Source organism: Siphateles boraxobius, unplaced genomic scaffold, assembly GCF_051911475.1.
Source record: "Siphateles boraxobius isolate OS27281-9 unplaced genomic scaffold, OSU_SipBor_1 9, whole genome shotgun sequence".
In the NCBI taxonomy this organism is placed as follows: Eukaryota; Metazoa; Chordata; class Actinopteri; order Cypriniformes; family Leuciscidae; genus Siphateles; species Siphateles boraxobius.
The window spans coordinates 3,985,977-4,002,988 of NW_027509219.1; the positions used below are offsets into that span (position 1 = coordinate 3,985,977).

Here is a 17,012-nt window from a genome sequence, read left to right on the forward strand (position 1 = left end):
TTGGTAATTAAGATGCTAAGTAGGGTTTGCAAGACACTACCATCTTCATTTTCTGCATTGTTGATGAGAGCAAGAGAGGGTAAAATAGCGGAGGGGTGGGGGAATTGTTGATTTTCTTGGCATTGCTGGCAGGATTTTGATACATAATCATGGCACAAATGAGTTTAAAATAGCCAGAATACTTTTTATGTTGCATCACTAAAGTGGCAGAATGTTTTTTTCCTAGTCCAAACCATGAGGCAGAAGAAAAAGAATGTCTGCGAACACGTGCCAAATTCCCAAGTAGAGAAATTTGGCTGCTATTAATAGAATAGCGAGTGATTATTTTTGAAGCAGAGCGGAATGATATCATTGCTTCATTTGGATCATTATTTAAGGAGCTCATGTTGTCCTATCACATTTCCTGAATTACTCTAAACATTATTATCACCTCTTTATTAGATCATTGTTATTTATTGTTTTGACTTAACCTTTAGTCTCTCAGTTAACAATATCCATGTATTGTATTAAATGTAAACCACTGCAGGAATTATTCTACAAAATCATAATTGTTAAATTCCATGACCAAATGTTTTGAGTCTTTTATAACTATGCAATTACATTGTAATAATTGCAGTTCATTGTTACTACAATGCAATAACAAACTTTAGAGAATGTCTTTTTAAATATCTACCTTTTGAATGATTGAATAAGCAAATAGATGTCAAAATAGACAATTTATTACACTGACTATATATCACATGTGTTATGATAACACATTTCTGGGCACTATACATCTAAAGCTTCTGACATTCTCCAAATGCTGCTCTATTTCTCCAAAGTGCACCTATCCCACTGCTGTTCTCACCCCTACATTCACCTTCTCTCCTCCACCTCTGATGGAAATCAGCCTCTCTGCCCAGCGTGAGGCTTAGATGGATGCAGAGGGTCTGGATCAATACCAAAGGTCATTCTGCTAAAAGGCCTTTGGCTCCGCAAGTCTGAAATGTCAGTGGTGAAATATGTGTTGTTGCCCCGAACCGGACAGCTCTACTGTGTCGCTTAGTTGTTTTGTTCTGTCATTCACATGAAGACTGACGGAGCAGTAAACGGTCAGGTATCTAAAACACATTGGCTTCTTTTCCATTACTGGAAATAAAAACAGGAGTGAAATGATGGGATGGTTTTAGTGGATATGTGGAATCGGATGTGTGGTAGTATGTAAAGACCATGCCAACGAGAGAGATCCTGATTCTTTAAATGCCCTTGTGTCTAGCGGTGTTATAAGCCAAGGCTCAGAGTTTTTGAGTGTGTGTAGCTGATTTGTTAAGCGCAGACCTCGTGTGTGTGTGTGTTTCCAAGGTAAAGCTGGCCAGAAGATGGACGCCTGTTGCGTGTGGCTTTTGATGGAGAGAGGCAGCTGGGTGAGTGAAGAAGTGTAGAGAGCGGAGGCGGTCCAGGCCGCTGCTGTCCTCTATTCACTGGCTCTCGTTAAAGGTCCTCACCCGCTGCTTCCAATCAGACGCTCTTTGTAGCTCTCGCTCTGTGCCAACGCACCCGGCTTACAACTCACCAGCTCTGGCACATCTGTGTCCGCAGGGAAGGAGAGAGAGATGGGGATGAGGGGTGGTGGGCGGCAGAGCAGTGTGGATGGATGGATGTGGTATGAGGAGTTTGTAAGAACCCATAAGAAAGAACAAGCACAAATGAGATCTCTTTTATGTCGGTTGTGTCTCCAAGAAAGGAACGAGATGGCAAGCACATTGAGACTTTCTAAGATATTTACATTTTTAAAAATGTGCCTCTACCTACATTTTCAAAAACGTACCTATAAAAGCAATTCACTGCAGTTTTCAGTTTAAATGAACCCTCAGTGTGCATTTCGTTTCAGTACTGCCATTATATGTACAACAACCAGCGTAATTAAATGTTGCTAGTTTCAAGATCATTTGTTTCTGATAAAATAAAACAGAATTTTAGCACCAGTCACTTTGACAGCCCTCAGTCAAAAGACCCCAATAAAAGACTAATAATCTCACATAGCCTTTGTCTCCTCTAGAGTGTCTCAAATTGTGCTTAGATTTGCCAGAATACCAGTCAGCAATAAAATGGTCAGAGATTTTAATACAAATGCAAACATCTCTCATCAGTTATTTTTATGTGCTATTCTATTCACGTTAATTTTATAAATCTGTAGTCTTATCATAACAATATAGAGTACTCTTTTCCCTTGTTTCTAATTTTATGAAAATTGGAATAATTTGAGACAAAAGTCAATTTATGAGAGTGCAGCATTTAATGTCCAAAGAATGTCCATTTAGCTCAAGTCAAGAGTCTGATGAATGATTCTTGATAAGAAGAGATCTCTTTGCTGAACCCTTTAAAAGGACCTTTATTTTTTAAGATTGTGGCAAAATGTAAAACACTGTAGGAATTATTCTACAAAATCACAGATCATGTTTACATTTCATAACCAAATGTTTTGGGTCTTTTATAACCATATAATTACATTGTAATAATTTCAGTAATTGTTACTACTATGTAATAACAAACTTCGGAGAAGCTTTGTTTTATTCCTACATTTTGAATGATTGAATAAGCAAATAGATGCCAAAATAGATTAATTATTTATTAGAATAATAAATTATTGTTTTGGGCCTAAAGGGGTCTATAGTTTTGGTTTAGGTCTGAATCTTGCAATGCATTACCCTCCCTGGTCAGTAATTTTGATCCTCAAAATATATCTTTAGTTTATTTAAAAGTAACCTTTCCTTCATTTACTTGGCCACAGTTTTTTGACTTTCATTAGAATATTTTGAATTGTTAAACACTTGCGTTCATAAGATTAGTGCCAATGTGTGGCATGAAGAAGATTAGCGTGTAATTCTATAAGTCTTTGCTTGTGACTTTTTTATGAACTCTCTCATGGATTTCTGCGGTTGATGAGGTGCCTTTGCCAGAGGAGCGCTTTAAGCTCGCCATATATTTTATTAGACAGGCTTGTCAAAACAGACACCACATTGGGCAAACAGTGGCAGCTCAAAGCACAACTCTGACAAGGCCTCGAGCATCAACATAGAGGTCACAGCCCCGCCAGGTTCCCAAGTTTGTGCAGTATCGCCATCGTTTAGTGTCTCATTGACCCTGTCTTTCAAAAGCTGGTCCAGGTGTTCAACGCCCCATCTTCTTTACAGCTTGACAGCTCTGAGAGGCGGAGCGTGGCTCAGGTTAACTTCCTGTAACCCAAACTCCAAAGAGAGGGGAGAAAGGAGAATTAGTATGTACTTGCACAGAACGCACAGGCTATTGTCGAAAGTGGTGTCTTGTGTCTTGATCCCTTTACAAAGGTAAATAAGAAGAGCAGAAAACTGTAATTCAAGTGTTCTCATTGCAGTTCATGTTGATGTCATGTGCTTTCCCTCTCCATTCAAGCTTGTATTGTATGTAATTATGTGTTTAGTCAGGCTCTTATAACTTGTGTGGAAGTAGAGTGGGTTGGTGCATAATGGTGATGAAGAAGATACTCTACTAGCTTCCTGAAATAAATGGGAGTGCTCATTAGCTTATGAGCGTCTGATTGGAAGATCGTTACTTGAACCTGTAACATAGTGAATGTACACTTTATATCAGTTAACATGAACATTTCAACAAAATCACTTGCACTGAGGCTAAATAATTGTTTATAGTGATGTAAATGAAATTATTTACTGAACACTGGTGTCTTTGATCACATTGCTGTTGCCAAGTTAATGAAGACTTTTTGATGTTAAAATGATTTTTGACTTTAAAATCGCTTTATGTCATGAAATGCAACACCCTTTAACCTTCAAACATCCTCTTTTATGTATTTATTTGGAGGTTAATGCAGGTCGCTGTAGTGTAGCTTCCTCCAAAAACCTGGAGAAAATATTCGAAAAGTCATATGTAGGGTGTTATTCAGTCAGTTGGTTCTACTGGATGTTGGTGTTTGGATGCTGGATGTTGGTGTTTGGAGGGCATTAAAGATGATATGATGTGACGCATTTGCATATCCACAATCCTGAGTGTCTTGTGCACATTGGAAGCCCAGCCTGACCTAATTAAATGCTGCTGGATAACAGTCAAGTCATAAGCACAGCTAGCCTGGGCTTTTACAAAAGCTCAACTTTAACTTAAAGAGATTAGACAACTTTTGCAAGATATTAGCTGTTCAAAAATGAGAAAAATGTCCCTAAGCCTCTTGAGCGCGAGGGGTGAGCAAACAGGGGCTCTTTTGTTCCCGTGGAGGGGCCGGACAGTGCCGGGCAGGGGCCTGGCTCCGAGTCGCTGTGTGCGGGACCGGGCAACACTGCTGATCCCTGCCCCTGTAAACCCAATCAGCTCCGGGATTTAGACAGGGATTAGACTCCAACCTACCAGCACAGCACTTGAAAAAAAAAGGACTGGAGAAGGGGGTGTTCGGCCCACCCAGGAGGTCACGGCAGTAGCGGAGGTGAGTGATGCAAGAGGCGGAGAGGAGAAAAAGGATGAACGCCGAAGGGCAAGAAGAGAACATGTGTCCTAAAAATCATTTGTGCATTATAGTGGCCCTATTATGCTTTTTCAAATATTATGTTTCATGCAGTGTGTAATATAGCTGTTTGTGCACGGCAAATTGTCTCCTAAAAGAAAGCATCAATTCTGAACTGCCGAAACGAATCGTCAGCAATTCCAGCCTCACTTCCTCTTACATATCTAAGTTACGATGTAACAAATTTGCATAATGCCAGTATATAGTCTTCATTGGCTCCCCTAGAACAACGTCTACTTTGAACATTGTCTACTTTGACCCGCCCTCAAGCACTGTAGTTGTAGCTGAGGCCTAGATGAGTTTGGTTCGTGTTGTTGACTTGTCGAGAAGACTTTATTTTGAGCGCTGAAAATCCACTTTGCATGCACTTCTACAAGATGAGGATGGAATCGCTCTGTAATTGATACGGAAAGACCGATGCCATCATTACTGTTTGTATCACTGTGTAAACGTGCTGATGAAGCCTCTGGAGGTGAAATTCAGATATAGTAATAGGCGTTTGGTTTCCAAGAAGTGCTGTAAGCAGTAGACCAATCACAACCGAGTAAATCATCTGATCAATGAGATGAGTTTAGAGATGAGTTTAGAGAGACTGAATCTTCGAACAAACCTTTTTTTTGTAGACTTTCTGAGAAAGTAGGTGATGAGCATTTATGAGAAAATTGTGTTTTTTGACCTTGGATGCATGTAAATCTACTGTAGGAGACCGACAAGATAAAATTAGAAACCTTTAAAATAGTGTAATAGGGGCATTTTAAGTCACACTTAAAAATGTGTGGATGTCATTTCATTAGAAACAATGTCAAAGCAGGTGGCATCTGCAAACAAATACTGCTTGAGCTTTTCTCAGAACTAATTTCACTTTTCTAAACCATTGTTTGCTATGACTGTGAATAACCTGGTTGCTTAATGAGTTTTTGTGGATGTATAAAATTCAGTTCCTCTCAAGTTCACAGTGTCTTGACAGAGTAATGTCAGGTGCATTTCATCACATTAACTACTGACATATTTTACTAACACAAAATACTTTTGTCTTCATTTTAAACATATAATCTAAAACGTAACTAACACGTTTTACCTGTAAAACGTTCTGAATGAATGACTGAATTATATGGTAGAAATATTGTAGCAACATTTTAAGTTTTAAAGATTGAACTTACATTTACAGTTTATATATATATATATATGTATATATATATATATATATATATATATATATATATATATATATATATATATATGATACCTTTATAAAATAATGACAATCAAATTCTTACAACAAATTGAAAAGATTCAAAAATAGAGAGACAAATCACAACAAATGGCTTTTCATCAGGACAGACGGCTGGAGAATGTGATATCTCTCTCCGAATGTGATAATCGATAAACTTGAGAAAGCTTCATTGTGGCCTTGCATCAATCTCTTTCTCTCCGCAGTGGGCGAGCGGAGACAGATAAAGACACACAGATGCTTTGGTGTGTAACGAGGCCTGGCTCCTGTCATCACAAACCCCTCGTTGTGCCTGTGAAATCCTCACACACACACACACACACACACACACACACACACACACACACACACACACACACACACACACACACACACACACACACACACACACACACACACACACACACACACACACACTGAGATAGATGGTGGCTAGACACAGCAGCCATGTGACGGGTGTCATATGGAAGAGCTTTAGTCCCTGTATCAACCTATCAAAGGAATGCTGCCTACGCCTGGATCTCCCACAAAGCCACCTCATGTGTGCCAGTCCAGAGAGGTGCAGGGGACAGAGCGACGCTGCATAAACACACGTACACACATCTCTGTGCAGGTCATCCTGCAAGTTTTATCCTTTACTCATGACCGTTTGTTGTTTCGACACTGTAAGAAATGGTGACACGCAATTTTTACATTAAGGATCAGTTGATTTGGTCTAATTAAATCGTCTCAATGTTTTTTAGACTTTTTCAGATTGACCATTTAGATCTTACCATTGAAAGCACAATTACTTTATTTCAGTTTGTTTTATTATCATTTTATAAATGCATAATTCATATAAACTGGGGTTTAAAGGAGAATTTATATTCAGTAATATTATCAATTTAACTGTACTGACATGGAGCGGATATATATGTCACGGACATCTGATGAGGACAAAATGTAACTGAATTGAGCTGGATAAAGACATATTGCCAGGGATGGTCTTATATATGGGAGATTGGGAGTGGGTCCATGGCTCTTTCATTAGAAAAAGCATAATGGCTAACTTGGATCAGGTGTGCCTTGATAACCAACCAAAAGTCATTGGATTTTGTTTGGAGTTGTGCGACAGTCACTGCTTGCGGATACCATAATGATAAGTGCTGTAAGCTGAATCATACCTGTTGCGCAATTGTCCGTGACTCTTCTTATGAAACAGCATTTTTTCGGTGTAAACTCTAAAAATAGATGAATCCAAAACGAGTGTTTAAGAGCAAACATGCCAGGCTGTTGATTCATCAAATGAATTTTCCTCTCAAAAGTAGTTTATTCAGCGTAGTGAAGCCTCTCTTCTATTGACATCCATTAAAAAAAAAAAAAAAACTTTTAAGTTCAGCTAAGGTTGCAGGCTTGGCTTTAAGTGGCTTGAAGTATTGCCTTCTGTAGAGCTGTTTATAGCTGAATTGAACTTGTTTTATAAATGATGAACTTTGCAACATTGGTGCAGTTATTGAACTGAACTAAAACAACATTGATGTTGGGGTTTTGACACTCTGAAATGTGACGTGACAGAATGCTGTTCCATCGGCAGCGTGGAGCGCTTGTTTTTTTCCACTTTGATATGCGCCAGAGAAACAAGCCACCTTTAGTATTTTTTCTTTGAACTTCTGTTTTTGCGGTACCTCTGTATATTTCTATTGCATCGCTGTCAAAGAGTATTTAGCTGGAGAAGTGGATTTACTTATTGTAGAATGAACAAAAGTTATCATGAGCTTTGTAATGTTTGAAGCTGATGTCATAACAAATGTCAGTAGACCGGGAAGTTTTTTAAAGCGAGCGGTTCATTCATAAATACGTAAGATCTTACCTTCATGCTGTGGAAATATAAAACCAGAAAACACAACGAGCACAGCACTGAAAAGGAGCAGAGCCACATAAAGTCTATAGCACGAAAAAACATGCATGATGAACATCAAAATGTATGTTGAAAGAAACAGTACAACTTACCAAAATGTCTCAAGTTATCGCGCAGTGAGTTTTAACCAAGCAAAGACCTCAATAAACCAATTTTTGAACAATATGTTACCTAACATTAACCTCAGGAAAGTTATCTATTGTTTACAGTTTGCTAGTGAACAATAAAACACTGGAGAGGAGCTTATTTACTGTTCCCTGTAGTTTTTAAACTTCTCTGTAGTTTACAGCATTATTTGCGAGAGATTTTTTTTTCTTATGAAAGCCAAACTCTTGCTATCGTTAGATATCAGTCTGAATAATCATCTTTCAGATTCGCAGCAGAAACTTGGCACTGTCACATTCACCACCTTCATCTGTGTCTTCACTACACTTCCCAGCATTCCCGGTCATCATCACCTGCACCTCATCATCCTCATCATGTTCACCGTCACCTGTGTCCAATCAACCACATGCACTATAAAGCACTCACCTTCACTGCAGTCACTTGTCTGGTCTCGTCTATACATGACTCACAGACTCTCCTTCAACCAACCTGCTACTTACCAGCTTCCCGATCCTTCCGTATCCACCCATCTCCAGTGTGACTGCTTCCTACCCATCTGCAAGAGAGAAGAGGACATTATCATTCAGCTAAGCCTGTTTAACGTTTCTAAGTCATTTGATCCTTACCTGTTATCTCCGACTGAGTTTCCATCTGCACAAATAAACGTTTAAAGCTTATCATCCAGTCTGTTCCTTCTGTGAGCTCTGACAGAAGACCAGACCACCCTAAAATGGACGATAGGGTCAGTATTGTCGTCCAGGCCGAGGAGAGCCAAAATCTCCCAGCTTTTGCCCATGGACGTTTGTTTGTGGGAACCCGTCTGGCCAGATTTCGCGGGACCCGTGGAGGCCGCAGTAGAGGCCGTGGTCGAGAGGAGTCCCGACACCACTCTCCACCCTGGCCCCTCTTCAATCCTGGCTGGGTGACGTCCAGTCCAGCCAAGCCTTCACCGCTGGTTCCGAACAGCACAAAACCCTCTTCTCCGCTGGTTCCGTCCAGCACCAAGCCCTCTTCTCCGCTGGTTCCGTCCAGCACCAAGCCCTCTTCGCCGCTGGTTCCTTCCAGCCAATCCGAGCCAGTGGCCGCTGATCCTGCGCCAGAGCCCGCTGATCCTGCGCCATAGCCCGCTGATCCTGCGCCAGAGCCCGCTGATCCTGTGCCAGAGCCCGCTGATCCTGCGCCAGAGCCCGCTGACCCTGCGCCAGAGCCCGCTGACCCTGCGCCAGAGCCCGCTGATCCTGCGCCAGAGCCCGCTGATCCTGCGCCAGAGCCCGCTGATCCTGCGCCAGAGCCCGCTGATCCTGCGCCAGAGCCCGCTGATCCTGCGCCAGAGCCCGCTGATCCTTCGCCAGAGCCCGCTGACCCTGCGCCAGAGCCCGCTGACCCTGCGCCAGAGCCCGCTGACCCTGCGCCAGAGCCCGCTGATCCTGCGCCAGAGCCCGCTGATCCTGCGCCAGAGCCCGCTGATCCTGCGCCAGAGCCCGCTGATCCTGCGCCAGAGCCCGCTGATCCTGCGCCAGAGCCCGCTGATCCTGCGCCAGAGCCCGCTGATCCTGCGCCAGAGCCCGCTGATCCTGCGCCAGAGCCCGCTGATCCTGCGCCAGAGCCCGCTGATCCTGCGCCAGAGCCCGCTGATCCTGCGCCAGAGCCCGCTGATCCTGCGCCAGAGCCCGCTGATCCTGCGCCAGAGCCCGCTGATCCTGCGCCAGAGCCGGTTTCTGTGTTTGTGTCCATTATTGTTCTAGTGGCTGCTGAGCCTGTTCCTGAGCCGGTGTCTGTTCCTGAGCCGGTGTCTGTTCCTGAGCCGGTGTCTGTTCCTGAGCCGGTGTCTGCCCACAGCAGCCTGCTCCGCTCTGGATGCCCGAGGGTTCGTCTGCTCCGCCGTGGCCACGCCCACGTCCTGCTCCGCCCTGGCCGCCGTCTCGTCCTGCTCCGCCCAGGGCCGCCTGGACCATCCAGGATTACCACAACCCCTCCCATTTTCTGCCTTGTACGGCGCGGGTCGCGCCTAGCGGGAGGGGGGAGTTATGTCACATTCGCCTCCTGCATCTGTGTCTTCACTACACTTCCCAGCATTCCCGGTCATCATCACCTGCACCTCATCATCCTCATCATGATCACCGTCACCTGTGTCCCATCACACTTGTCTGGTCTCGTCTATACATGACTCACAGACTCTCCTTCAACCAACCTGCTACTTACCAGCTTCCCGATCCTACCGTATCCATCCATCTCCAGTGTGACTGCTTCCTACCCATCTGCAAGAGAGAAAAGGACATTATCATTCAGCTAAGCCTGTTTAACGTTTCTAAGTCATTTGATCCTTACCTGTTATCTCCGACTGAGTTTCCATCTGCACAAATAAACGTTTAAAGCTTACCATCCAGTCTGTTCCTTCTGGGAGCCCTGACAGGTACATCTCTATATAATATAGATTTTATATAGATTAATATATATATTTCAGATAATAGTAATGTTATATATATATATATATAGTATATAACAGTATAATATATTAGGTGTTAGTTTAACAGTTCTTAGTAAACAATACATAAAAATACATAACATAAAAGCAGGCTTCATGTAACATCTAAGTTAAGTGAATTTATTCCAGAAATATTTATTATAACTGAATCAACCTAGATATATTGAGCCCGTTCTCATCCTTTGGCGGCATATGTGACGCCATATGACAAAACGGCGAAATACTACGCACATGGCACCCTTTAGCGTGAATATAACACGCGAACCCAAGGCGTCATAAAGTTGACTGGCATCCTTTAGCGTGAATATGAGATGCAGACCCTACCCCACACCTAAACCTACCCATCACAGTGCGTGTTATATTGACGATAAAGGGTGCCATGTGCGTAGTATTTCGCCGTTTTGTCATATGGCGTCACATATGACGCCAAAGGATGAGAATGCGTTAATATATTAAGTATCCACAGTGAATGCAATTTTTCCAGGCTATGAAAACCTTTTTTTAATTCATTTTTTAATTTGAATAAATTCTTGTCTGATACATCTAAACATCCTGAAACTTTGGATCTATCAACAGTCAAAGGAAGATAAAGCTGAAGTCATCTCGGATGGATAGACAGGCACTCAGGTCTGCCTCTCAGGCCTCTCTGTGGCTGACCTCTGAAGTGTCCTTTCCTTCAGCTCGTTGAGTTCCTGCACCTCTGCTATCTGCTTCACATTCTTTCACGTTAGCAGCATCACCCCAGCGGACAGCCTCTTCACCAGCCTTATACACCCTATCTGAGACTGTGTGTGTGTGTGAGACGGAAACTATCTTGGCCTCTCAGTTAATTGGTAACCAGAGTTTTTGAAAACTGGCAGTGCTTTTGAACACGATCGTAGGCCATGTCTGCATTTGGTAAGTTTTTTTAGCACTTCATTTTGGATAAGGAGTGAGTTGTAAGTCAGGCATTTTGGAATGATTTGTTGTAGCAGCGGTGTGAGATTGTGCAAGACGTGGATGTCTCTTGCCTCTTTTAAGTTGAATGTATTGTGTTGTATTTACCAAGAGTGAACGTTTTATACGGACAAGATAACATTATTATTATCTTTACATTACATGTTCTCACAGGTTCTTTCTTAGCATAATAAAAACAGCAAATCTAGACCCTCCGTTCAATTTGTCTTCAGTACATCTCTTTTTTTCTCAACTACATAACATATTATTGCACAATACAATGATTTATAGTGAGTTTTAGTTCAAGGTCATCTTGCTATGACATTAAAATCAATATTTAGCAGGGAAATGAAATGAAATGAGTTTTCCTGCTCTGTTTCTCTCTGTCTCTCCTGCATGTGTGCTGTGTTTATCTCTGTTGGAGGCTGCTTTGGAGGGTCATTCATATTGTGTCGTGTGGGCCTGTTAAATCTAAGAGAAGTTAGTCATTCTTCATCGTCTTGTTAGGTCTGTCCTCCTCTCTCTCCATCTGACAGCCTGGCCGCTCACCTTTAACCTCCACTCCACTACTCATTCTGTCCATTTTGTGTTATGTCTAGGGAAGCTGTGATATCTACAGCTGGGGTGAGTCTTCAGAAAAGACAGAGTTTGCCCCCAGGCCACACTCCATCACTTCAAACAGTAACATGGCAACATCCTTTTGCTTTCATTTGTGATGTGTAGAAATGATACCTCTGAACCTGCACAATATTATTTGTGGGGGTGCGCAAATATAAAAATTGTTGCTAATTGGCAGATCATTATTTTTATGTTGTGGATGACAATGGCTGATATTATAAATCTAAATGAAAAATGTCTAATTTGCATAATAAACCAACTATTATTCTCAATTATTTAAGAATAAAACATTAATATAGGCTCATACCGATATGTTTGCTAATATATACTGGTTCTGTAATTCCATTGGTTTGAAGACCTTGGAAAATGTATAAAGTATATTCAAAATCAACTGATCAGAGTTATTAGCGTTAACTACAACTAAAACCATAAAAAAAATATATATATATATATTTTGTTTAGTTTGTTACATTATTAAAATACAAAAAATGAAACAAAAATTTGCTACAAACTATATAGACATTAAAATAAATAAATAATTAAATAAATAAATTATAAAAATTGGGGGGAAAAATAAGATAATTGAATAAACTTTAACTGAAACTAAAATTAAAACAGAAAATATAAAAATGATATCCAATTCAAAATATTAACAACTATAATAGTATAAAAACTAAATAACACTGTGACTGGTGCAATAATAATAATACTAATATTGGCTAAGACAAATATGTCTCTTATATGTTGTGCCTTCTTAATCATCAGATTGCTGATCACATTGCTTCTACGACCAAACTTTGGGTGTGCAATATATATATATATATATATATATATATATATATATATATATATATATATATATATATATATATATAATTTTTTATTTTATTTTACTTATATAAAAAAATAAATAAATGCAAGGGCAGAAGAAAGCGATAAAATAGTTCTATCAGTCCATTTCCACAGCCCTCCCCTCCTGTCCTTGTACCTTGATTCCTGTTTAATATAGAGACTGATGAGCCCAATTTGGCTGCGTTTCTCCCATTGCTGGATGATTAATAGTGCTGTACGGTAGCATCGAGGAGCTGTCCTCTCCTTTGGCCCTTCTCATCACGGTGATAGCTCTACCCCGCACCCTGAATTGATGACAGAGGCTGGCCATTTGCAAATCAAATGGAGAGAGGCTGACTGTAACTCTGACACCTCCATGTCCCCTCTCTTTCTCTCGGCCTCTCTCTCTCACTCGTCCGCTCTCTCGTTACTCCCTATTTCACTTATTTGTTAAGTGTCTCTCCCATTTGTTATGCAAATGAGACGGGTGAGAGCCAGGGGTACGACATCATCTCCAAAGCATGATAAATATTTGATCAGGCGTAATGGAAATTGTCAAGCCTGTCTAATTGTGTCACACATTATCTGAAGGGAAGTAGCAAATTTGGACATAGCCTTTGATCTCTCTCTCTCTCTCTCTCTCTCTCTCTCTCTCTCTCTCTCTCTCTCGTTTCTGTCTCTCTCAGCCAGCACAAATGCTCATTTGCTTTCTCTTTATCTCTCTCCATTCGCTATGTGCTCCTTGCCTCTCTGCTCATTTCATACAAGCAGAAAGCCACAGCTGAAAGTCTCTTGCAGAATCAAATGACCATGAGACGTTGTGTCATTGAAATCTCCCTTTCCTGTGTATTTACCCCTGGTGTCCCACACCACTCTGTACTCGGACCGTTTTGGTTTCCTTTGTGTTGTGCATTGCATTCTTTGCAATTCATTTTTTTCTTGTTTAAGGAAATGCAAGGTTACACAGAGGCTGGTTAGCCTCTCACTTGTGTTTTCAGACTATACTACTCAAAGTAAACAAACAAATAAATAAATAAGGTTGGTTGCAAATAAAACAAAGATGTTTTACAAGAAAATACTCTTTCAGTCCGAGGGCCAAATTTTTAAAGTAGTATTTTACAATGCATTAAAGTGTTTCTCATACATAGTCTTGCTCAGGGCATTCAGTTTTTTCCTTCATGTCATGTGACAGTACAATCTGTATTTCAGAAACATTTCCCAGTTACACAAAACAATCAGGAAGGCCAACATGATAAAATGACTGAATATATATTTGCAATATGCATGCAATATAAACTTTTCAAAATAACATGTATTAAAATCACATATTAGGGTAATGTAATGTACAGTAGATGCTGGATGGAGCATATCAAAAATAGACAAAATGACTGTCCATTTGGTGTATGGCAGAGTCACAGTTGTGCTGATATTCATAACGACAGCACTCTGCAGTTTTCCGTTAATGGTTATGCAATTTCAAGTTACTTTAGCCTTTTAAGTTTCTATTTTAAAACTTCACTGCCATACTTAGCAAGTGGGCTGAAAACTGCCACATGATGTCACAAATTTTTTGTGTGAAAAACAGACTCCAAACTGGAACATACTCAGCGAGGAGGCACTCCAGAGGCAGGCACAGTGGTGTTGATGCCTCTGGCTGCTGTTAATGGCCTGGGTTGTGTGTGCCGAATGCACTTTGTGGCAGTAAAGGTTGTGGAGTCTGTGCGCATCTGGCTCTTGTGTTACTTTCTTTGCTCGTCTTCCGCATGGCTCGGAGGCACGGCAGTGAGCTACCTGCTGAATCTCAGGAGACCGCTGGGATATTTATTCAGCCTGCGTCCACTCTGACCTCCCTTGCTTCCCCCAGCGATGGGATGTCTACTCAGACCGCTGAAACGAAATTTGCGGAGGTACCGCGGGGAGCGGCAAAGAGCTCTGAGCGCCACTGTCTTGACTCATGACAAATAGTTGCTCTGCTCCGCTTCGTCCCCGGAGAGGGACACCTTATTTAGGATGTCACGCAGTGAGCAGAGGCAGAGATAACAGAGACAAAGCAGGGGGGTCAGCTCAGATTACCTAGGAGACCACCTCCGTTAAAGGGTGCCATTTGTTCCCAAATCGACCTGACGACCCCCCTAATTACCAGCCAATTATCTGGAATTCGCTGCAATTCGCTGGCGCTTTAAACAGGAAAATTGCCTTTCATTCTCCAACCGCTCGCCACGGCCCACCTCTGTGTTACCGCACGTGTACCGCAGTCTCAGGTACGAGGCATTATTTATGTGAGCGAAAACCGTCCCTCTGCTGCTAATGAAGTCACATGCTCTGGTGAATGTTAATTAAGTGAAGAAACACGTTGCATCATTAAGCATTTAAAACATAGTAGAGTATTATAAAGAGGCTGTCCTAGTTAGCTTACCGTGAGGCCTGACCTCGGTAATATTGAGATGTTTTTAAACAAAACATTATTTAAAAAAATGTGACCAACTATTGTCATCTTCATGCATCTTCACTCCTTGGATAAAAACAAAACAAAACACTTTTTGGTTAATTACAGTGTTTAATAAAGGTATAGTTTTTATAGTTTATTGTTTCCTAACCGATCGTAACTAAACAAAAACGTGGCTATTTTACGAGGTGGCGATTTCGTATGAATTTTTTCATTTGATTAGTACGGAAATGTCATTTTTTTAACTAAAAACAAAAGCATTTAGGTCCACCTCTAAACCTGTGGGGCGTAAGCAGATCATATGAAAATGTATGAATGAGATGATAAAAAAAATCTGAACAGCTTCACACACTAAAGCTCTCATAATTTTTGCAATATGCCATCTCACATGCGTCTTGGCATATTTAGGACATAGTAGAGTGTGTTAAGTTAGCTTACCGTGAGGCCTGACCTCGGTAGTATTGAGATGTCTTTAAACAAAACATTATTTAAAAAAATGAGACATTGGAATATGGAAATGCGACATTAACTCTTGCCATCTTTATGTATCTTCTCTCCTTGGATATAAAACAAAAACAAAAACCTTATTTATAGGCACTTAATAGTAGTATGCAATAAAGATATAGCTTAAGAAATTGTTTCCAAACTGATCGTAACTAAACAAAAATTTGACTATTTTAAGAGGTGGCGATTTCGAATGAATTCGTAGGATGTGATTCATACGAAAATGTAACATTTTTGCGAAAAACATAAGCATGAAGGTCCGGGTGAAAATAAATGAATGAGATGGTACAAATTCATTCTAATCAAAATGAATCTGAACAGTTTCATACACTAAAATCATCATCATTTTTGCAATATCCCAATTCACATGCATTTTGGCATATTTTTTATAACATAGAAGAGTGTATTATAAAGAGGCTTTTATCCTTCTATTGAGATATCTTTAAACAGAACATTAAACTAATAATATTGCATCTTTTCAAGCGTTGGATAAAAGAACAACCTTTTTCTGCTTAATAACAGTAGTTACTGCCATTAAAAGTACAATTTCATTGAAAAGTGTTTTCATGAGCAAAATACAGATAGTTGTCTTTTAATGTTATATTGTGTTATAGAGCCATGCATCGTTTTTGTGATTAGTCATCTCATCTCTCATATGTATGGTATAAGCATGTATATTCATATAGTTATATATTCTGGCCTGTATTCATTTATTTTAGAGGATGCATTTTAGATTTAAATAATACAATAGAAGCTCCATTGTGATTCAGAATGTAGTGTTGTCTATCAGTATAGTTATCTAAGGATACTCCTTTCTCGAAAGCTAGAATTCTTGTTAAACAAGCTCTTAATCACTATTAATCACAATATAGACGTTCAGTCTCCTTTGCAATATTTAATCACAATAAATACATGCGTTCATTTTAAATCATTAGAGCACTAACCAACAGGAGAATTCTCAGTCATGCAAATAATCAACTCACTCAAAGCCCACCTTTAAATTTCACAACGTGTCATTTAGTAATAAAAAAAATCTAAATACATTTTAGGTTTTCCCAATTCTTTTAAAACCTGTTTTTAAATATTTAATCTTTGCCTCAAATTTTTTTGTACATTTGTAACAAAAACAAAAACCTTATTTATAGGCACTTATAGTAGTATGCAATAAAGAATTCATTCTGAATACAATACGATATTTAAGGCTGAATACAGTTCAGCCTTAAATAAAAAAAATATTTGACCACAGAAAGCTACCACTGACTAATCACAATGAGGTATTTTAGAGCACCGGTGTAATAAGCAAATGTTATATATAGCGAATTACATTGAAGGTGCAGATGCAGATATTTAACTGACCATCAGCTATGGACCCTGTTATACACCATGCTGTCTCTAGCGGGTCCCTCGGTGGTCTGGCCCTCTTTCCCAGAA

The 17,012-nt window shown here is 40.3% G+C and overlaps 1 protein-coding gene across 19 annotated transcripts in view; it reads left to right on the forward strand.

The window, feature by feature from the left end:
* prdm16 (PR domain containing 16) overlaps window positions 1–17,012 on the forward strand; it is a 252,325-nt gene that overhangs the window by 60,624 nt on the left and 174,689 nt on the right. Inside the window, exon 1 of one of the 19 annotated variants that reach the window (XM_077223738.1) lies at window positions 11,019–11,143. The exons of 17 other annotated variants lie outside the window; for them this stretch is intronic. In XM_077223738.1, coding sequence (XP_077079853.1) covers window positions 11,131–11,143 — 13 coding nt within the window. In that variant the 5' untranslated portion in view covers window positions 11,019–11,130. Of the gene's footprint in view, window positions 1–11,018; window positions 11,144–11,795; window positions 11,807–17,012 lie in introns of those variants that run through there. One more of the 19 variants, XM_077223741.1, reaches the window with a different exon arrangement.